Here is a 22,364-nt window from a genome sequence, read left to right as displayed (position 1 = left end):
TTACTGACATTGAGTGCAAGTTATTGCTGCTGCTGTTGAGTGCAACGTCAATGTTGTGGGAGAGAGGAAAGGGACTTACTTTGCTGTTTGATGCTTGTATTCTGCATTGTTCTGCCAAGCACTGTGGGCATGCTTTGTTGGCGCTAGAATGTGTGGCGACACTTGTGGGCTGCACTCAGCACACCCAGGTTAAGTTGATTGTCAGTACAAATGATGCATTTCACTATCCATTTTGATGTACAGTGCATGTGATAAATAAATCCAAATCTTAATCTACTAACAACCAGGAAGTACAGCAGCATGAAGTTCCACAGCATCAGACTGCAGAAAAGCTACTTTCCTACAACCATCAGGTTCTTGAACTAACCAGCACAACTCCTGATGAAGGGCCTCAGCTTGAAATGTCAGCTGTTTATTTCCAGAGGCTGCTTGAACTTCTGAGTTCTTCCAGCATTTGTCTGTTGCTTTTGATTTCCAGCATCTCTTGTATTTATGATTTTCAGCATAAGTCCAAACTTATTTCAATATCATCTACTGCGCTACCATAGACCTTTTATTTGCATTAGTGCCTTGTATTTTTTTCCTCTCTTCACTCTTGCATAATTTATCTGTACCTATATGCCTGTGATCCTGATGCAAGTTCTCCTTTGTATCTGAACCTTTTTTGGTGTGGATTTATTTTTTTTTATATATAAATGGTGTATGGGGTGTCCAGGGATGGGTAGCACCTCTCATGAAGGTGCTTGGCATGTCCTGCTCAGTTACCTTTGGTCCCCACCACTCAGTTCTCACCTGTGGCTCATATGCCCAATGGCCATTTTGCAAGGCACATCACCCACATTAAATTTCTTCAATTAAGGTTAGAGAATCCTATACTGGCAGCTCGCACCATGCCATGTCTAAAATTCTATAACTCATACCCAATGTTACTCTCAAATCTACCAGGACCAGGCAACGTCCTCACTCACCAACCACGATATGCTCTTTTATCACTGTTGCCATCAGAGAGGAACAGGAACTTCATTCACAACACTAAACTGATTTCACAGCCTGTGGGCCCACTTTCAAGGACTTTACAGCTCGTGCTCAGTGTTATTTACTGCTTATTAGTACTTTTTGTATTGACATGCTGCCATTGGAGAGGGTCCCGAGCAGGTTCACAAGAATCTCAGAAAGGGTTAACATAAGGAGCAGTTTTATAGTGGAAAAAGCCATTGCACAGGGGCAGTTCCACTCTCTTGGCTTCAAAAATCTTGGTCCAATGATATGAAAAATCATGACCAGAGACCTGATCTGGATTAGAAAGGGCATCAAAGGTTACAGGGAGAAGGCAGGAGAATGGGGTTGAAGGATATTAAACCAACCATGATGGAATGGTGGAGAAGATTCAAAGGGCTGATCTGTTCCATGTCTTATGGAAAGTTATTGCTCTTTAATGCAATACTTTGACCAGAGCAAAAACATCACATTAAGACAGACACATATTTTCTATTTCTCAGTGTACTTTATTATCCTGTTTTCTACAGCTGAAAGCCCACAGGACAGCAACAGGTAGCACTGAGGAATGATCAGAATTCCCCATCAGTACGATCTCCAAAGTACAAAATAAAGGCATGAAAAGGCCCAGCTCTTTCCCAGTATTCAATTATTAACTGGATAAAACACCCTTCTGCCAGTGTAAATACATGGTGCCTCTCTTCTCAGCCTACACTGAAGTGGTACGATTAACTCCACCAAATTGCATTAACCTCTGACACTAAGGCACATATCCAATACCCTGTTTCAGTTGGATTATATTGTGTGGAACAAGTACTTATTTCAGCGATTACATAATGTAAAACATTAAGTACAAGTTGTGCTGGGGAATGTTTTGACACTTTTTTAAATTCAGACTTGGTTGGAAAAATATGCCACTTTGTTTACAAGTGTGCCCTGTTTAGTTAATGTCTGATACCAAATGCAGTGAGACATAAATAAAACTTGTTTTACGTTCCTAATCAAATATAAGCAAGATAGTTTACCAAGCAGTTTGAATGGCATTTGACATGCCCACTTTCAATATGAAATTTGATTTGTTTTTCCTCCAAGCTCTTTAGAAATCCAAAGCATGACCTGAATACAATTAATAAATCTTTGGCACTCTTGTTGTTTCAGCTGCTACAGTACAAATTGAAAATTGAGGGGAAGGGATTCCAAAGTGCTATCCGGCAGATTAGGGCATAATGCATTTTCATTTTGATATCTTTAACCTTTTCAAATCCCTCTGCATCATTTACACTTTTCACAGTTTTAGTTCACTTTACACAAGGGAAAGAAAGGCTTTTTTTTCCTTTTAAAGAGATAGTATCCTTCATGTATGAAGATAAAGCGACAAGCCCTCAGCCTATCTGCGGCCAAATAGCCATCAATTTAAAAAAAATCGGGTCGGCAAAGATGGTGGTGATGGGGTTGTAGAAAGACAAGAGGGTTTATAATCACCATCACCACACCAATTAATTTTTTAAAAAATAGGGCCATGTCAAATTATCTGTCCCCAGCCCACCAAATTTGCATGACCACAATCCCTTTGTTAGCCTACATGCACTGAATCTTGGAAAAAGAACACCTAAACACACCATTTATTATCTATCCCAGCCTCCTCATAGAACACAATGCATCTATTTTTTTCCCAAAGCAAATGGCAGTAACACTGCTAAAAATAGGCCACCTTTTCTAAAGGTCTATACAAAATCTGTTGTATTTTAGAGAAACTATATTGGATATTTTCAAAAATAGTTGGAATAGTTTAAATGGCATGTTGCTTGAATCTGATTTAAGGGTTTAAAATATAGCCAATGCAAGCTACTTAAAAAGGGGATACCATCTCCTTAAACTAGGCTGAAGTCTAGCTGAAAGCTTCGCACAAGGAAGCTCTGAGCATTCATCAGTGTTTCCCGAGAGTAACTTTCATTCAATTCATTGTGCTGCTTCAGTAGATTGAACTCTTTAATGCAAATGCTAACCATTTTAATTAAATTGTAATGAATCTGAAGTAGAGAAAGTGTATGCCTTTTCACTCACACACTCATCCCTGACCAAGAACCTCAACCTCATAACTCATGCACCAATTTCCATGTAGTACGATTACATCAGCCAGGCTGAGGATTGGATTTTCCTCCCAGCAGAAATGCTCATAATCCTTTTGGAATTTATTTTCTGAAAACACTACCGCTGTTTGACAGAAGGGGACTTCTCGTTCTTGTTGCAGGTTACGTTGGCCTTTGTTGCGGCGTTCAATCCTGGATACTGCTGGATCAGGTGGTGTGATGCAAACCTCACTCACTCACTCGCACATTCTCAAACATTCAACATCCTTGCACACTCCTCACTTCTGTTCCAAAGATTTGAGAATTCCAGTGGGGTCTCAGGTGTTTTCCTTATCCCAATGTTGTCACAAATCTGCAACATGAAGTCATTAAAATCTATTAATAGCTGTCAAACCACCCAACTCAATTTTGAAAGTGACTAATTTAAGGTGAAGCAATAATTGATTCCAAGAACCTTGGTGAATCCTCACTCTCCACCCACCCCTCCATTGGATAGCAGTTTCCAGCCAAGTTAGGGAACACTGCAACTGCTGCTCAACTGATCCAAGTGTAAACTAAGATCCCAAAAGTCCTTTCCATTTTACATGCACCTTCAACCCACCCTCCTCCCAGAGCATCCATATATTTGCTTATATACACACATCACTTGCCCTGACCATTCAAACCAGAACCCCGAATGGAATACTTTCCACTGATTGTAATGCCACCATAATCCATCAGTTTTTTCCCTGCACATTACACTTATGATAATAGTTTATTTAATAGTCTAGCAACCCAATTCAGATTAAAATGATCTAACCAGTCTTAACCACCTCCAAACTACTACTGTGGTCAGACAGCTACAATTATTCTCTCCCCCCACCCCCCACTCTGAAAGAAAGGCTCTCCATTGCTGAGCAACTTTTCCTGTTACATTACTCTGGGTGCTCCAATGCCAATGGGCATCTTCCTTCCATTCTTCAGACTTTCCCCTTTCCAATAAACTTAAATTTCTAATTAAAACTTTTTCTAATTAAAACTTTTCCTAACTCCATAATGACTTCTTCATTTTATCAACAATCCCGAATTTCCTCACAATTGAAACCTGCCACAATGAGCCCATGAGAAATGAAAGTGCTTCTATCCTCTTGAGAGCTACACTCAGTTTGGAATTTAAAATGGATACTGGAAATTTATACACTACCCATTTTGGAAGCAAACCAACTATAATGATTTAACTTTTGATTTATTATGAGTAATTATTTCACGAGGTGTAGCAAATTTTTCAAAAGTTGCAACTTCCTATCACTTAGTGATCAAGAAAATAATTCAATTGGGAACTATAAGTGTTATGTACAAAAGCTCTGATGGAACGGCAGAGGTCCAGCCACCGAAAATGGATGGCTGAGGTGAAAAAATAAACACATGCCTCAAAGATTTTGTATCCGTTGAAGCCCAATTTATGGAAACACCCTATCCTGCTCAGATTAACCAGTCTTGGATTCAAAATATTGAAGTATAAAACTGAATAGTCTATACCAAGTAAACAGGTATCATGTCTTCAGATCTCTGAAACAAGACAATGTATGTTGTGGAACTTCTTAGCAGTGCTTGTATTTAACACATTTCTAGTCACCACTCAATGTCTGGGAGTAGTATTATTTACCATAATTTACAGTGGATTATAAGAACACTGAATAAACTGAGAAAAGCTCTACATTTTAATCAGACCTATTTCGACTGGTTAGAGATGCTCAACATTCTTCGATACAACAGAAGCTTACCAAGCTTGATTTTTCAGTTTTCGAAGCTCTTTAGTAGCCCATGTGGCTAAAGTTTTAGTTTTGTTTGTTTTTGATCGTCTTCCTTCAGTCAAAAGTTCATGAATCATTGGCCTTGCTTCAACTAGTTTCAGTACATCCTTCCCAAATGCTGTACATAAATCTCTAAAATGCATAGAAATTAATGTATAAATCACCAGTGTTACAGAAAATGGAAACTACCTGAAGCAGTTATTGTCTCTAGACATGTTTTGACCCTCTCCAGAAAATTGCTACAATCTTATAAGGGGTGTATAAAATCAAGGGCACAGATTGGGTGAATGCACTTGGTCTCTCTATCCTAGCCACCACACCCCCACCCCCATCTCCAGAAGGCATAGGTATAAGATTTAAGAACTCGAAGTGATCTTTAAAAAAAATATATACACATAGATTGCTATCTGTGGAATCAGCTACCAGAAAAGTGGTTGAGGTTGATACAAATAACAAGTTAAAAGACTGTTGCACAGGTACATGGGTTGGAAAGGTTTAGAATAGGGGTTCCCAACTTTATATTAAAAAAAAATGCCATGGACCCCAGGCTGGGAACCCCTCATTGAGAAGGTTATGGGCTAAAATGAATTCATTGGATGGGGCATCTTGCTCCACATGAACCAATTGGGCCAAAGAGCCTGTTTGTGCTGTATAACTATCTTTACGACAGACAGATCATATTAAAAGGAATAAACCCCGAAGTACAAATTTTAAAAGTTTGCGTAAACGTATCTGGAAAACATACTTCCTATTTATCTACATCAAGCAGTAAATCTGAACAATTACTAGTTGGCTGGTTCTTAAAATCATACATTCATATCCTTACCCCAAGCACACTTACCCTATCAGTCCGGCAGCACAAGCTACAACTCCATCAGTATGATCTTCATCTTGTGCAATGTGATCAATAAAGGAAAGAATGAATTCTACTCTTGGTTGTACCAACATGACGTCAGCTACAAGAAAGAAAACTTGTCTATTTTAAAGTGAACAAATTTTGAATTTAATTACAGATGTTATCATATTATACAATTAAACTTACGATGTACATTCTCTTGGTCACCCTTCAGGCCCTGAATAATGCCAGTATACGCCTCCAGACAACCTTCTCTTAGTTCATTCAGGTAATCCACCATATCATAATCTGTCTAAAAAAATGAATTAGAATTTTAACACTCAACCAGAGAGCCTGCAAAAGGTACAGTGCTCAATATTTTAATTCAATCATTCCTTCACATAGTAACATCGCAGTGCAGAGGTTAGTGTAACACTATTACAGCACCAGCAAACTACAAGGCCTAGGAGAATTGGGTTGACTCCTTCAACCTCAACCCTGAATATACCCAATGCCTTGAACTGCACAGCTGTCTAGCACACCCTCTAGCAAAAGAAATCCCTTTTCATCTGTTCTAAATGGACTCCCCTTCACCCCCCCCCCCCCCAAGTTGAAGATGTGCCTTCTGGTACTAGCCTGTCTCCAGACCTTTTAATATTTGATTGGTTTCAAGGGCCCCCCCATTCTTCTAAATTCCAGTGAGTAAAGGGCCAGAGCCATCATACACTCCTCATATGTTAACCCTTTCATTCCTGGAATAATTCTCATGAACCTCCTCTGGATCCTCTAGCATCTTTTCTTAGACAAGGGACCTGAAACTGCTCACAATATTCCAAGCACAGTTTGACTAATGCCTTATAAAGCATCAGCATTGCATCCTTACTGACATAATTCTCCCCATTTACAAAATAGTCCATGCCCTTATTCCATCTACCGAAGTACATGACTATCCATCTGCCACTTCTTTGCCCATTCCCCCAACCTGTCCATCCTTCTGCTGACACCCCATTTCCTGAACGTTACCTGCCCCTCCACCAATCTTCACATTGCTCACAAATATGGCCATAAAGCCAACAATTCCTTCATCCAAAACTGGGTTCAATTCCTGACAGTCTGTGAGGAATTTGTACATTCTCCCCGTCACCTTGTGGGTTTTATCTGGGTGCTTTGATTCCTTAAACATCCCAAAGACATACTGGTTAGCAGGTCACTTGGGTGTAATTCGATGGCATGGGCCCATTGGGCCAAAAGGGCCTGATCTGGCACTGTATCTCTAAATACAAACTAATGAACAAAGGCACAAGATTAATTAAAATCCCATTTAAAAAGTTAGATGCAAAAATTGTACAGTTAACAGTATATGCAGAATACCTGTTCTAAATTTTTATCCTACTTAAGTTTTAAGATGATCTTGCTAAGATTTCCTGCTAATTTGTGTGTAGGATGAAATTATTTTCAAAAACCAGAATCAGATGACTTTACAATGTTTTTATGGTACTCACTTTGTCTACCTGGGCCTGGGAAGCCTGCTGAAGGGTGTCCAGGACAATATCTAGATACTTCTTAAATTCTCCTGCAATAGCAAGGGCAATATCCCCAAACACAGATAAAATCTGTGGCTTCACAGACCGGTGAACATTTTCATTCTGGAAAGGAAGGGAAAATGGAAATTTATTGCTGCATAATTCAAATCCATTTTATAGTACTCAAACCATACATTCAAATATAATCACACATACAATTGGCCCTTTGTATCTGCGGGGGATTGGTTCTGGGACACCCCACGGATACCAAAATTTGCGGATGCTCAAGTCCCTTATATAAAATGGCATAGTATTTGCATATAACCTACGCACATCCTCCCATATACTTTAAATTATCTCTAGATTACTTATAATACCTCATACAATGTAAGTGCTATGTAAATAGTTGTTATACTGTATTGTTTAGGGAATAATGACAAGAAAAAAGTCTGTACATGTTTAGTACAGACACAACCATCGTAGCTCTTCTGGGAACACTGATGCTGCCTCGGCAAAAATAGCGTTCAGCGTTTGTTTTGCAGCGAGCCGTTATAGAGGCAGTGTGCATGCCATAGCTTTGAACTGCATGAGATTTTCGCTACGATTGACAGTGCTGCAATGATTGTAGAAAAGTATGACTTTAATTTTGAAAGGGCACGTAGGTTTAGGACAGGTTTGCAGGATATTTTAAGTGCTTATAAAGAATTGTATGATAGAAAAATGCGTGAACTTTCCAGTGTGTTCACTGTCTTCCTGATTCTGGTAAGTGAAACTACACTGCACTGTACATACGTTATTTCTACTTTATATAGGTTGTGTATTTATCATATCATTCCTGCTTTTACTATATGTTGGTGTTATTTTAGGTTTTGTGTTATTTGGTATGATTTGGTAGGTTTTTTTTGGGTCTGGGAATGCTCAAAAAATTTTCCCATATAAATTAATGGTAACTGCTTCTTCACTTTATGCCATTTCTGCTCTACTTTCGGATAGCGGGGGAAACCTGTACAGTATTTTTGATCCATGGATGCAGAACCCGCGGATACGGAGGGCCAACTGTACATCAATACTCTTCAGGTAAAGTCCTTAATAAAATTTCATAGACAGTTTGTCAGAGCAAAGAGCAAAGTTGTAACTGTAAAAGCAAAGGATGTAGAAGATTTTAAAAGCATAGATGCTTACCCCCAGATTTTCCAACAAGAGCTGCATCATTTCATCACAGAAAGGTAGCATATTAGATTGTAGCGCTCTGCACAAATCACCGACCAGGCCTACTGCTGCAAGACAAACCTTCAACAAAAATAACCAAGTTTGAAAACACGAGCTAATAGCTTTACCAAGTCAGATCCCATTTTATAATTGTCTGCCTGAAATAATAATTGAAACTAGGTAGTTCTGCTGGTGCCTTAGGTGGCATGACCCATGCCTGCTGCATACTCAATGAATTGTAATTTTACAATCCAATTTAAAAAACCCACTTTCAGGTGGGACATTTATCTTTTCCATCAATCTAACAAATATCATTCCAACATAAAAGGGCATCAAGTTCCTACCTGATACTCTGCATAATTCTTCAGTCCAATCCCTAGATATGGCTTAAAGGCATCCATGTACTTCAGAAACTCAGATCCCAGCACTAAAACAAAAAGAAAGAAAGTCTAATGCACAATTTTCTACCTCTTGGAAAGAGGTTGCAATATTTTCTTCAAAAGTTATTTGGGCACTTGATATTCAGGTTTTCTACATTTATGTACTTCTGCAGATAAGTTTACTGAATTAACAGGAATAATCAAAGAATTTGGTATTGAACCTCAATGATAGGTATTAGTCTTAAAAAAGTTTACATAAACAAAACTTGCATGGAATAGAAATATATAAACCACCAAATAGAGCATATCTGAGTGGAAAAATCTGTCACAGCTATAACCTTCAGACAGGCCTGGCAAGTGTATAGTGAGGGAAAACGGTGAGACAAAGCTCAGTGAATATAAAAAGGAGGGGAAAAAGGCCTGGTCACAATATTTCTGGTGGTTTGTGCTCATGGGATGTTACATAGTAGCAGGTAAATGATAACGTACCCACCAACCTTTCCCCTCCCCCACCATCTTATTCTGGCTTCTTCTCCCTTCCCTGCCCTGATGAAAGGACTTGACCCGAAATGTCAACTTCTCATTCCTCTCCATAGATGCTGCCTGACCTGCTGAGTTCCTCTGGATTGTCAGCATCTGCAGAATCCCGTGTTTATGATTTACCGTCCTTCCGATTAATAGATTTAAATTAAGGGAAGTTAGTACAGGCAGCGTGTACTATTAAAATAATTAAATTCCAATTAATTCACAACACGTAGCTCATAATGAACACATCTGCAGAAATACTTGTTCTTCAAGGAATGCCAGCTCAAAGTTGATGTGTTAAAGCTATAAACACAGCAAGACATCAGCAGAGGGAGAATGCAACCCACATCCACAATCCACAACCCACAGGATAAAGTCACACCTTTTAAATGATTTAAAATTTAATCCAAGCACAGGGACAGGAGGGTGAGGCTGCAAGAGATATGGAAGGCAGGACCGCTTGCCATCTTAGCCCTTTCTCTCGTTTAAAGGACTATCATGGTCCTTTTTTTTTTTTGAGGGCATAGATTGCAAAGAAAATGGTCAACATGCCTCATTGAAAACCATTGAATGTTGAAAGGCTTCAGGAGAGTAGTTTAGGAGAGGATATTCCCTATGATGGGGGAAGTGGAGGACCAGACAGCACAACCTCCAAAAAGTGCTATTTCTATTTAGAACAGATGAGGTATTTCTCTAGCCAGGGAGAGGAATTTGGTCAATTTGCTGCTGCAAGCAGCTGTGGAGGCCAAGTCATTGGAATATTGAAGGCAGCCAGATTTAAGGTTGATTAGCCAGGGCATGAAGGGTTGCAGGGAGAAGGTAGGAAATTGAGGCTGAGGGGAAAATTGGATCAGCCATGATGAAATAGTGGAGCAGACTCAATTGGCCATATGGCCTAATTCTGCTCTTATACCACATGGTATCTACAGCACACACCATAGCACAGGAGACATCCATATTTAGGGAGGGGGGTGGTTGGGATAGGGGGTTAGCAGTGGGAGGAATGGTATAGCAGAGATAGGGAAACATATTCTTTGCTGCACCAAGTGCAAAGGTGTGTCGCCAAGATTAAGGATATCCATCTTGGCTGATGGGGGATTAATTTAACGATTTGAGAGAAATAAACACAAGGCCAAATTAAAAAGCAGAACACAGAAGGTAATAACCTCAGGATTCTCAGCTGAGTCACAAACTGGTAGAGGGAAAATTAGAAATAAATGCATGTCTCAATCACTGGTCTGGGAGAACTAATTTAAGTACTAGAATGGGAGAACTGGTTGCAGATCACAGCCTAGTATGAGGTTCCAATTCACAGGATTGCAAGAGGCTGCAGACTCTGTTGGCAACATCATGGGAGTATTGTCAACAGTTTTGGGCTCCATATCTCAGAAAGGATGTGTTGTCGTTGGAGAGAGATTCACGAGGATGACTCTGGGAATGAAAGGTTTAATATGAGGAATGTTTGGCAGCTTTAGGCCTGTACTCACTGGAATTTAGAAGAGTGCGTGATGAAAGTTGAAAGGACTAGATAGGGTGGACATGGAGAGGATGTTTCCAATGGTGAGGCTATCCAGAACTAGAGGGCATAGCCTCAAAATTGAGAGGCAACCTTTCAGAACAGAGACAAGGAGGAATTATTTTAGCCAGAGAATAGTGAATCTGTGGAATGCTCTGGCATAGACTGTTGTAGAGGCCAAATCCACAGGTATATTTTAAGTGGAAGTTGATAGTTTCCTGATTGGTCAGGGCATTAAAGGAGATGGTGAGAAGGCAGGTATATGGGGTTGAGTGGGGCCATGACGGAATGGCCAAGTGGAGTTGATGGGCTGAATAGCCTAGTTCTGCTCCCAAGTCTTATGGTCTAACACTGTGCAACAGAAAATGTTCAAAAAGCAGTGCACCCATCACCAAGAACCTTCATGACTTGTGATATGCCCTCTACTTGCTACTATCATGAAGGTGGTGGTATGTGGACCTGAAAACTCCAATTCAGGAACAGTACCCCCCGCAATCAAAGTTCTGGACAGTCAATGATTCCCCACTCACTACTTATAGTGATTTATGCCCGAATTAGGTATCTCCTGTTCCTAATAAAGTGGCCACTGAGCTCATGTTTGTGGTGTTCTGCTGCTGTAGCCTTCAAGGTTCGACATATTTGTGTTCAGACATGATCTGCACATCATTGCTGTAATACGTGCAGTTACCTTCCTGTCTGGCCATTCTCCTCTGACCTCTTCTTATTAACAAGGCTTTTCTACACCCAGAACTGCTGCTCACTGGATGTTTGTAGCACCATTCTCTAGAGGCTTGTGTGTGAAAATCCCAGATCATCAGTAATTTCAGATACTTAAACCACCCCATCTGGCACCAACAATCATTCCACATTTAAAGTAATTTAGTTCACATTTCTTCCCCATTCTAGAAATTTACATTAAAGAACAGGTGCACCTAATAAAGCAGCCACAGAGAGAGGCCTGATTCTGGAGTTTAATAAAACAAAAACAAATGGGGAAAGAGTGACTTGGTTTGTTAAAGGTGTGAAAGAAAACCAAAGTGCTTAAGGGAGGGGCAGAAAAGAAAGTGAAAGTGTGAACAGAAATGAAAAGTCAGCGCTTATAGCTCTACCTGAATATACAAATCAGACAAATGGAAAACAAGGAAACAATTATGATAACTGTTACCAAAACATGGTTGCAGGGTTACAAAGACTGAGAACTCAACATTCCAGAGAATTCAATATTCTAAATGAATTTACAGAAAGGAGAGGTGGCAGTTTAATCAGAAGTATCAGTACCGTAGTGATATAGCAACCATAGAGTGGAAACAATTTGGGTGTTAATAAGGAACAACAGTGGGAAGATAACAGGTCAGAATGGTTTAAAGGCTCCCATTGTGGTTTCACAGCAAAACAAAGCAAAAATGGTGTTATATATTTATTTTTTTTTAATTTAGAGATACAGCACAGAACATGCTCTTCCAGCCCAACGAGTTGCACCGCCCAACAACCCAACTATTTAACCCTAGCCTAATCACAGGACAATTTACAATGACCGATTAACCGGCAGATCTTTGGAATGTGGCAGGAAACCACAGCACCCGGAGGAAACTCACACGGTCATGGCGAAGATACACAACTCCTTAACCCCATCCCGTAAAAACCCTGTAACGCCCCAAAGTGTAATAGCAATTGGCACAACACTATGCTATTGTGGTGCCCTACTTCTGATATAAAGTGCACAAGGGAGCTGCAAATATGGATAATTTTCAGCTGCATTATGACTGAAGAAATCAAGGACAACATGGAAGAATGTATAGCACAAAGATAATTTAGAACAATTTAATACAGCCCACTATATTTAGTCACTTATCACAAATAGGAACTTGACGAGTTGAAGACTCTCTACAGCACAAGGATCACAATAAGGCAGAACTCCAGATAGAATGTGAAGGCAAACAAAGCCAGTGCCTTTCACTTAGAGCAAACTGAAAGAATAACTGTCTGGATCTGACTAGGAAATAAGGCCAATAAGATTAGCAGTGAAAGATTTTTAAGCAGTTAGTTATTGTACTTAGTAGGAATTAAAAGAGGCACTAAATGAAAAGGACAAGCTATACATGGACAACAATAGCTGGCCCAAAATGTTGGCTCATTATTCCTCTCCATATTGCCTGACCTTCTGAGTTCAGCCATTTAGTGTGTGTTACTCTGGATTTTCCAGCATCCGTAGAACCTTGTGTTTAAAATAAATAGGTCGTTTTTAAGGTTGGAAATAGAAAACTAGTGGACTGCCCCAAATATTCAGGCTTCACTATCAATTACTTAACCTACTATCTTTAATCATATTAGTGACGTGCACGCGTGAGCGTGTGGGGGATTACTCTTGCTCTCTGGCATGCACAAAAATAAATCCCCTGGAGAATATTTGGACACTACAACAGGATATAAAAAAACATGCTGTGAAGGGGAGGGGGCATAGCAAATAAAACTCGACTTTATCCAAATAAAGGCACTTATCACAATCAATTATTTAAATGATTGCTGGCAGATGAAGTAAGCAATCTGAAAGCCTTTAGTTCCTCCTCCCCTCCTTAAATTGAGACGTACCTTCAACAAGGGTGCTAACAGCCATGAGAGCATCTTCTTGCACTCCCCCAGAACCAGCAGTGCTCTGAAACATCCTCAGCAACGAAGCCATCACCACATCTGAAATCTGCAGTGCATCCTGATGCTGGACCTTCCTTAGAACATTCTAGGAGTCAGAAAGAAAAACTTCATAAAGAGAAATAATATCACTAATTAAAAAAAACACAAATTTCACACTGCATCAGAAAAATTCATATTCACCAATGTGTTTCTGTGTGGTGCATGAACTTGTCATCATTAAAGGTGTTCAGAGAAGCAAATTTAAACTGTTATTCTGTAACTCTGCCACAGACTGTTCCAAGCCCAGCTGAGAGGAGGGTTGGGCATGGGACTAGCAACCCCATCCCATAAAAACAGAAAAACTACAGAAACGTTGACAAAGCTCCAAAGACCTCATCCCTGGGAGAGAGAGGATCTTCGAAGATGGGTTTACATTTGGGGATAACTTGAAAGACTGGCCGAGAATCAAAGATTCTGTCGTGCTGCTATTGGCAGCCCATGATCCAGTAAGGGGTAAGGGGCTTAAATAATTCTGTAATTACAGATGAACGATCTGCCTTATGCTAGCCGGTGTAGTGGCACCCATACTGGACTGCATGGAGTGGTCCCGAGTTTGAATCCAGCTGGCTCCTCGCACACTTTCTATCCATGCTGAGTTGAGAGTCGAGCTAGCAACTCTGCCTCAAACATACAAATGCTAAAGAAACGGCAAAGCTGCTGCCTGATGTGCCACAAGATGCAGAGAGGAATAAAGGCTCTGGCTTGCAATTCACCTAGATGATGGGTTACCAACCAATGTGTCCATGGACCCCTCAGTTAACAGTAGGGATCCGTGACATAAAAAAAGTTGGGAACGCCTGAACTACATAAATAATTTGCTTCATCTGGCTTAATTTGGCACATATCAGGAAGCCAATTTAATAACATAATGGTAAACATAATGTTTGACATCAAAATTCTGAGCATGGGGAAAAGTAGCAAAATAAAAGGGTAATTATGGTATTATCCAGATTATCTGAAATGAGTTACCTGTAGGGTAGCGCACAAGAGAGACTGAAGATCATTGTACTGAATTCTGTCTGAGGTACTCTGAATGTGAGACTGAAAAGAACAAAACGACAATCAGCAACTTTAAACATTTTAATAGGACATTTACCCAAATTCAAAGTACAGTGTCACTAATTACCAGAATCCCTCAAAATCACGTGGCATCCCAAAACATTCTTGGCCAAACTAATTGCAAGACAATGGGCAATGTGCTGGTTTTGGCAAAATATACATATCAGAATTTTGGATTTCAGGTATGACGACTGATAAGATGATCCATTGCATTTGACCAGCTGCACTGCCTACGAACATTTATACAAGTGCAATGTCACTTCATGACAGCATTTTAAGGTACAGGCACGTGTTTGTTAAACGGGAGGATGTAGAATTGCACATACATTATTTCAATAACCACGTAAGATGTGTTTGCTGCTCAAATGCATCTTAAAGCACTTCTGCCAAAGAAACAAAGGATGCAAAACAACCCTGGGCATTTATTTAGTCTGCCAGCACTCAGCTCATAGGCTTTGAGCAGCCTTCAAAATATAAAAAGTTTGCTGTCCATTATACTACCTAGATCACAATTTTACTCACAACTGTAAAACATGGCACTATTTTCAAATGGGAACTGAGTTACATTAAAATACAGACCTCCATTTGCAATACTTGCTGTAGCCTTTCCATGATAACCAGAGTTGTTTTCTGCACAGCTGGATAGCAGTCCTTGGCACTGTTCTTGACAATCTCCATCAATGCCTCATAGGCAGCACTCCTCAAATTATTCTGATGTCCATCAGGCCTAAAGAGCATTGAACTTGGTTACAAATGTGCGCCACTATTAGAACACTACCAATACTACAACAATTCTATAAAACTGTATTAGTTCCTAATAGTTATCGATGGAGGAGTTCATTCAGTGTTCACTGCCGTTCATTTGACGGACTACAAATTAACAATCAGTGCAGACAATGGACTGCCTTCATACAATTGTATCCTCCAAATCTTCATTTTCATTATAGTACTGTCAATACTTTCAAATTCTTCCTAGTTCCTAACTTGCTGAAATAGTTTCATTATCACTCCTGTTTTTGGCATCTCCAAGCACAAATGCTTGAAACTGCAGTGAGCAAAACAGTTACAAGTTGTCTTACTGACTTATTTCTCACCAACCATCAGTGACCAAAATCACTGCCTTTTGAACACGAACACACACAACTGAATTTAAGACCCGTTCACCCTAAGCGTGGTGTTGTGTCTAAGTGCATGCACTGTTTGGCAAGTCTTCTGTCCCAATAAAGCTGCACAATGTCTCAAATAAACAAAGGGAATTCCTGCTATTTTCTCAGTTTTTGTTAAGAGTGCCCCCAAATAAGCGGCTGCCCTGATTAACCGATGACCCAATTTACTGGAATCCACTGTGTTCTTTAATCTCTCACATAAGCAAGTTACTGGATTCAAGACCAAACAGTAACTCACAACTTAGCTTCAATTGTCATGTATCAAAATACTGCAAAGTACAAACTTTAAGAATTGCAGGAAATCTGTCGTGTAGTTACAAAGCCTAAATTACCAGTGTTAAGTCACTCATTTATCCAGGAGAAATGGTGGTTTGAGGCCCAATGCCCACGAGTTTCAGAATTCTGGGACTGGTGACGGGGATGTGAAGGCAAGAAAGGGGCTTGTTTTGCTGTTGGAACAGGAATTGTGGTGACACTTGCAGACTGCTCCCAGCACTTCTCCGGGTTGTGTGCTGTTATTGCAAATGACACGTTTCACTGTATGATAAACCTGAATCTCAATGAACTAAATAGCAGTAAGTGCATTAAGGATAGATCCCCTACCGATCAGTAGTTTCCAGCAGCTTTTGTACTATCAATTCAAAAGATGATGACAAACAGTAGGTTGCAGGCTCTTCTTGATCATCTGCTACATCTGCAGCTTCATAAGCAGCTTCTGCCAAGCTGGAGAATGCCTACAGAAAGAGACCATGTTGAGAGGGTGAGTGAGGGAGGTGGTCGTGCGAGAGAGCGGGAGCAAATCCAAAGTTCAAGTAAATTTATTATTTAAGTGCATATATCACCATAAAAAACCCTTTCAGGCAATCAGAGTAATACAAGTACCACAACAGAATCAATGAAAGACACTGCACACAACAGGACAAACAACCAACATGCAAAAATACCCAAAACTGTGCAAATACAAAAAGAGGGAAAATGAAATAAGCCAAGATTTTCCTAAATGTACCATCTCTACAGTTAAATCTTAGATCATCCTCACAAATACTTCATAAGATGCTTGTAATGGTTGGCTTTATGGTATCTTAACCTTTCTACAGATGGAATCAATAACAGGCTTAGGATCACACTACTAAAGACACAGCCAGCTCACGGTGTTTGACGCCTGTACTCGCTGACTTCCCCCACTGTATCTCACATTTCTCAAATACAGCCAGGCATAAAATTACATTTGCAAATAATAACCACACTTCACTACAAACAGCTCTCTATTTCAAAAAGTTCAAAGTGCATGCTTAGAATAAGGTACAACTCATGGCTGGGAATGGTAGAAAGTGTACAGCCGACATTGTAGATCCTCTTTGTAGTTTATGAGAAATAACTAAGAAATGAGCATGAAAAGGAAGTGAGCCACAGTTGGAAGTTATTAATAGAGCTTTATATCAGCATCTGTCTGTCACATCCTCTTCCACAACCAATAGAACTGAACTGGGTGAGGGACTTAAAGCAATCAAAACCCAATTTAAAACCACTTATTTGCAGTTTTCAAATTTTGAAATTAAACCATGAATCAGTAGCTGAACTTTCTGACACTTATTAAATTAACTTGTAACTTACCCAACACACATTAGAAGCAACTCTAGGTTCAGCAGCCAGGCCTTCAATGAGACACTGTAGTAATGGAGCAAGATATACGTCGTTGATGGCAGCTTCAGGAAGCAACTCACAAATCCGACCAACTGTCCACGCTGTAGTATCCCGAACCACAACACTAGGATCTTTCATTAGCTCGATCAGTGTGGGCATCGCCTTCAATCAAAAATGACACACCAAGGATATTAAAAAAAAGACTAAACCCACCAAATATTTACTTTTGGCAACTTTTAAAGTGAGAAATCATAAGAGAATGGAGGAGAATTAGGCTAATCAGGCCACCATGGCCAATTTATTATCTTTCTCAACTCCGTTATCACTAGACGATATCACTACTATGAAGACACCTTGTCAACTGGGCAGAGCTAAGATGGCGCTAAACAACTCATCTGCAGAAACAGTTTATTTTCTACCTTTGATGTCTCTCTTTTTCCTTTTCAAGGTGGATGGGGTTCTGTCGAAGACCCTGACCTAGAGCTGCACTTAAACTTCAGTTCCTTACGATGTTCGCTCCTGCTCTTAGGGCTCACTGACCGCGCGCCTTTGGGGTTCCAAGGCTTTGCACCAGTCTGAGAAAGAGCTCAGCTCTTTAAAACAGGAAGCTGCAGTGCAAAATGAGTTCTCAGTTAAAATCACTACATCTTCAATCAAATAAAATGTTTTCTTCAGTTACCTGATTTAGTAAGTCATGTGCTTTATTGCCTAATCTGGTAACACTCTTCAAAAGCCCAAGCTAATTTTACTGAAAGTCGACAGCACACATTGCTAATACCCAATGTTTATAACCAAGCCAGAGCAAAATTTCAAAGCACAATATTTGAGACTCAGTTGTCATGACTGAAAAAACAAATGCAATAGAATGTACTGCTACCTGTATCACTAGTGGTTTAAGCTGATTGGGTTCAGGTCCCTCCAATATGGAGCCAAATGCCATCACTGCGGCATCTCTGTATCTCCAGTCTGGATTTTTGATGTGTTCCTTAATAAATGGGAGTATATGTGGAACAATGTCATCTTCGCAACAGGTCGCAAGCAGCATGAGACAAACACCAGCAGCTTTGCACGGATTCCAATCATCATCGTCATCATTTTCATCCTTGCAGAGAAAGGACAAAGTTAAAAAGCACCGTTGCAAAGCTGCCAGTCTACATCAAATAATATAGATCTTCTGAATCAGCAATTAGATGTTTTCCAGCAGTTCATACAATGAAGAAATAGAAAAATTAGTAACCTGATCAAGTCATTGACAATCAAGAAATGGAAGAATTCAAATTAACTGCTTTGTACACTTAAAATTTACCTAAACTTACTTTACTTGTTTTAGTTTCAAGCATGCAAGAATGAAGATCACCATTTATCAGAGGTTTTACTTTCACACAGAAATACAGGATGACATGGGGAGACTCAGTAGTGTAGGTATTAGTGTAACACTTCACACATCAGCTGCAAGATCGGGGTTGAATTCCTGCCACTGCTGGAAGGAGTTTGAATATTCTCCCTATGACTGTGTGGTCTTTCTCAGAATGCTCCAACTTCCAAAGACACAAGAACTAGTGCTGTTAAGTGTGGCGACACTTGCATGCTGTCTCCAGTACAAATCAGATTGCGCCAGTGTTAACACAAACAATGCATTTCACTGCATGTTTCAATGCACATGTGACAAAGCTAATCATTAAAATTGTAGTGCAGAACAAACCACATATTGCTTTCTCAGACATGTGCACTGACACCAAATCAAATTTATCCATGGAGTTACAAACGATTAAGACTATACATAGAAATACAAAAGCTCCTTTATAGATTTACAGTTCACAGGGATGCAGATTCCCAACCTAGGGTCCCACAGACCCCTTGCTTAACAGTAATGGTCCATTGTATTTCTAAAAAAAAAGTTGGGAACCCTTGGTCTAGGACCACTATAAACAGCCAGCTCCATCATATGCCAGCACATTAACAGAAAGCAATACTCCAACTAATAATAACAGGTAAACATTAACAAATTCAGAATAACTTGACAAAGTTTAGCTGTTTTTAAAGGTGATGGCTTAATTTATTTTTCAAGGACACCAGTTTCTCATTGGCCAGCTTCAAACCACTCTCCTCTCATCCCAGACACCCTTCAAACTCCTGACATTTGGTAGGAAATACAGAAACATCTCAGTCAAGACAGCAAGACCTAAAAACAGCTTCTTCCAGGTCTATTGTGCAGCTGAATGATACTACACCCCAGCCCGCCGATGGCCTTTGAGTGTTATGGACTAAGTCATTTGATGCTTGTAAATATGGGATTTTTTTTTTCAAATTAAGCTGTACCTCATGCACTGTAGATACCCGTTTTGCACGGACTGGAGTAGCACCACAATCTCATTGTCTTGAGCATTCTATTAGCCAGAAGCATTCACAAATAATTTATATATATTAACATTTGTAATAAGCCGACTAAAATGCAAACTGGTTTCAAGGGGAAGCAGTCAGCATTCTGAATTTTTAAAAAATTATCAAGGCAAGAGCATAATAATGTCAGCTGTTTTGCAGTTCTTTGCTACAGAATTGTATCTATACACCATTCAGAACCTTAGAAAAACCCAAACAGATCTTTGCAGTCTGAATACCCATGAAAAAAGCAAAAGGGAGCAATTAGCTGACCTGGGCCATATCAGGAGTGTCTCCAATGAGAATGAAATGCACATTGTATTCCAGTCTATTATACTTTGGATATAGTAACAAAGGGAAGAGAAATGCACACTTGGCACCAAATTGAAAGCATGTTCCTTCCTTCTACAAACAAAATACCTTTCGTTCAACAGAAGTAAAATCTAGAGCTAAATTTTTGTTTGATTAATCAAATATTATCCAACCCTTATAACCAACAAGAATGTTATTCAAAGAAAATGGAGCCGGTGTGCTTTACATATTTTGTCATATTGAAATATAAACTTAAAATTAAAAGAAAAACACAACTATATTCCCAAAATGGGGAAAGAAAACCGATGGCATTATAGAGCAACTTTCAACTTGCTTCAAGGAGGCAGCCTCACCTCCAAAACCAGCATCTGAGCTGATCTAAATGTATAATTACAGCTCAATCTTAATGTTGTACAAAAGTCTTCTTCAAAAGTATATGTATTTGTGCACATTGTACTTCACAGCTATCAATTGAGCAGAGTATAAATAAATAGCAATTAACTCAGCTGTGAAATAGTTTGCTGATATTCATATCAAACTCTAGCACAAAGAAAGTAATCAGCACAAAATCAGATACAGGTTCATCTGAACCATCTTAGAATTACCTGTTTAGTCAAAGTTTGAGTGAGAATGGGTACCAAATACTGCAACGCTCCTTTTGCATAGAATTTGCTTGTATGCTCAGGAGGCCTTCCTTGTTCTGCTGCCTGTGCAAAGGAAAAAGAAATCAATACAAATTACTCCAGTATAATAAACCAAACTCACAACGCACCTCTTATATCCAATGCAACTCTGAATCTAGAAAAGAGCTTTCACTTTTACACAGCTTATCAAATAAAGGCTCTGCTTTGGCTGAACATAACTTAACTACAGTTTCATTGTGGCGCAGTGCACTATGTTTTACATATCTGAAGTCACAACTTTCAGCTTGTATTGGTGATGGGGACCATTCACCCCAAACTGGTCACGCATTCATGTAGTCGGTGCTACAAGAGACCATCAATACATTGCATGACCAGTTTTCAGTGGCTTGTGACTAATCAGCACCGCTGCATTTACGTATTTATTTATATAGGGCCCTTCCAGGCCCTAGAGCCATGTTGCCCAGCAAGCCCCTGATTTAATCCTAGCCTAATCACAGGACAATTTACAATGGCTAATTAACCTACCCACTAGTACATCTTTGGACTGTGGGAGGATCCAGAGGAAACCCACATGGTAACAATCAGCAGCTGGAATTGTACATTCCCTTGTCACCTGAACAAAGTAGGTAAGCATGTGGAAAAGCAAAATAGGCAAACGCACACTGAAAGTAATAAAATTCTTGTTTGAAAATTGAGATTTGTCTCCTATATGAGGAATGTCCCAGGAACAGGCAAAGAAATTGAGAACAAACTTAATGATTACCTCTTTAACAACCACAACACACCTCAAAATACTTTACAACCAAGGAAAATTCTTTACAATAACTGCAGCAAAGTTAGAATAGAGAAATTCTGTGCTCCCAAATTCAAACAAAATAAATTGATCAAATCTCTTTGAGGGATCAGGAGTTTGTCAGGACACAGGAGACAGTGCCCTTCCAGTTTACAAATAGTGCCACAGGCTCTTTTGCATCCGATAAACAGGACATGGCTTAACATTTCCAGGAGCTTTCCTAGCATAAAATTTTATGCCTCTGCATCCCCACAAAGGAAAGGCAGAAAGAATTAAATCCAATGCATCTTTTTGTAACATTAAAATAAAATATACCTCAGAAGCTTCAATAGCCAGATCCATTTCCTCATCACAAACATTGGACCAGAACTCAATTCCTTGTAGGGCGACTTCATCAATATCACTCTTCATAGCTTCAATGGTAATCTTTGAAATTTCAAAAAAGCAAAAACATTTAATGGAAATACTAGCAGAAAAGGGATGACCAAATAATTATCAAGATTTTTCATAAATATTTTCAACTGCATACTGAACAAAGGGTGAAACGTCACCCATACTAGATTTCAGTCTACATCTAAATGAACAGGCTTCACTACTTGTGCACAAGGATTCATTGACAGGAAAATTCCAATAATCTATCGAGTGCTGTAAATCCCAACAGTTCGGCATCTGGCTCACTGGGACCTCAGTTCTCACAATTTAAACTTACCAGGGCCCTATTTCCCCACGCTCCCTTTAGAATCTTGCAGTTCACTGAAAACAATTGTTCTACACTTTCTCTGTAGCTTTTACACTGCACTGATATTTAAGCT

At 39.5% G+C, this 22,364-nt stretch overlaps 1 protein-coding gene across 1 annotated transcript in view; it reads right to left on the bottom strand.

Annotated features, from left to right (window-relative positions):
• Positions 1-1,484: 1,484 nt before the first annotated feature.
• kpnb1 (karyopherin (importin) beta 1) overlaps positions 1,485-22,364 on the bottom strand; it is a 34,782-nt gene continuing 13,902 nt past the window's right edge. Inside the window, exons 8-22 of the mRNA XM_072248753.1 lie at positions 21,868-21,978; positions 20,721-20,822; positions 18,302-18,526; positions 17,395-17,586; positions 16,384-16,514; positions 15,194-15,341; positions 14,525-14,596; positions 13,457-13,601; positions 8,791-8,873; positions 8,420-8,527; positions 7,217-7,360; positions 5,922-6,027; positions 5,721-5,835; positions 4,850-5,011; positions 1,485-3,438 (exon numbers count right to left, since the gene is read on the bottom strand). Of these exons, the coding sequence (XP_072104854.1) occupies position 3,438; positions 4,850-5,011; positions 5,721-5,835; positions 5,922-6,027; positions 7,217-7,360; positions 8,420-8,527; positions 8,791-8,873; positions 13,457-13,601; positions 14,525-14,596; positions 15,194-15,341; positions 16,384-16,514; positions 17,395-17,586; positions 18,302-18,526; positions 20,721-20,822; positions 21,868-21,978 (1,845 nt within the window). The 3' untranslated portion in view covers positions 1,485-3,437. The remainder of the gene's footprint in view (positions 3,439-4,849; positions 5,012-5,720; positions 5,836-5,921; positions 6,028-7,216; positions 7,361-8,419; positions 8,528-8,790; positions 8,874-13,456; positions 13,602-14,524; positions 14,597-15,193; positions 15,342-16,383; positions 16,515-17,394; positions 17,587-18,301; positions 18,527-20,720; positions 20,823-21,867; positions 21,979-22,364) is intronic.

The sequence above is a fragment of the Mobula birostris genome, chromosome X (genome assembly GCF_030028105.1).
Source record: "Mobula birostris isolate sMobBir1 chromosome X, sMobBir1.hap1, whole genome shotgun sequence".
NCBI classification, from domain to species: Eukaryota; Metazoa; Chordata; class Chondrichthyes; order Myliobatiformes; family Myliobatidae; genus Mobula; species Mobula birostris.
The sequence above is the reverse complement of the archived record's forward strand: the minus strand, read 5'-3'. Positions and strand labels throughout refer to the sequence as shown.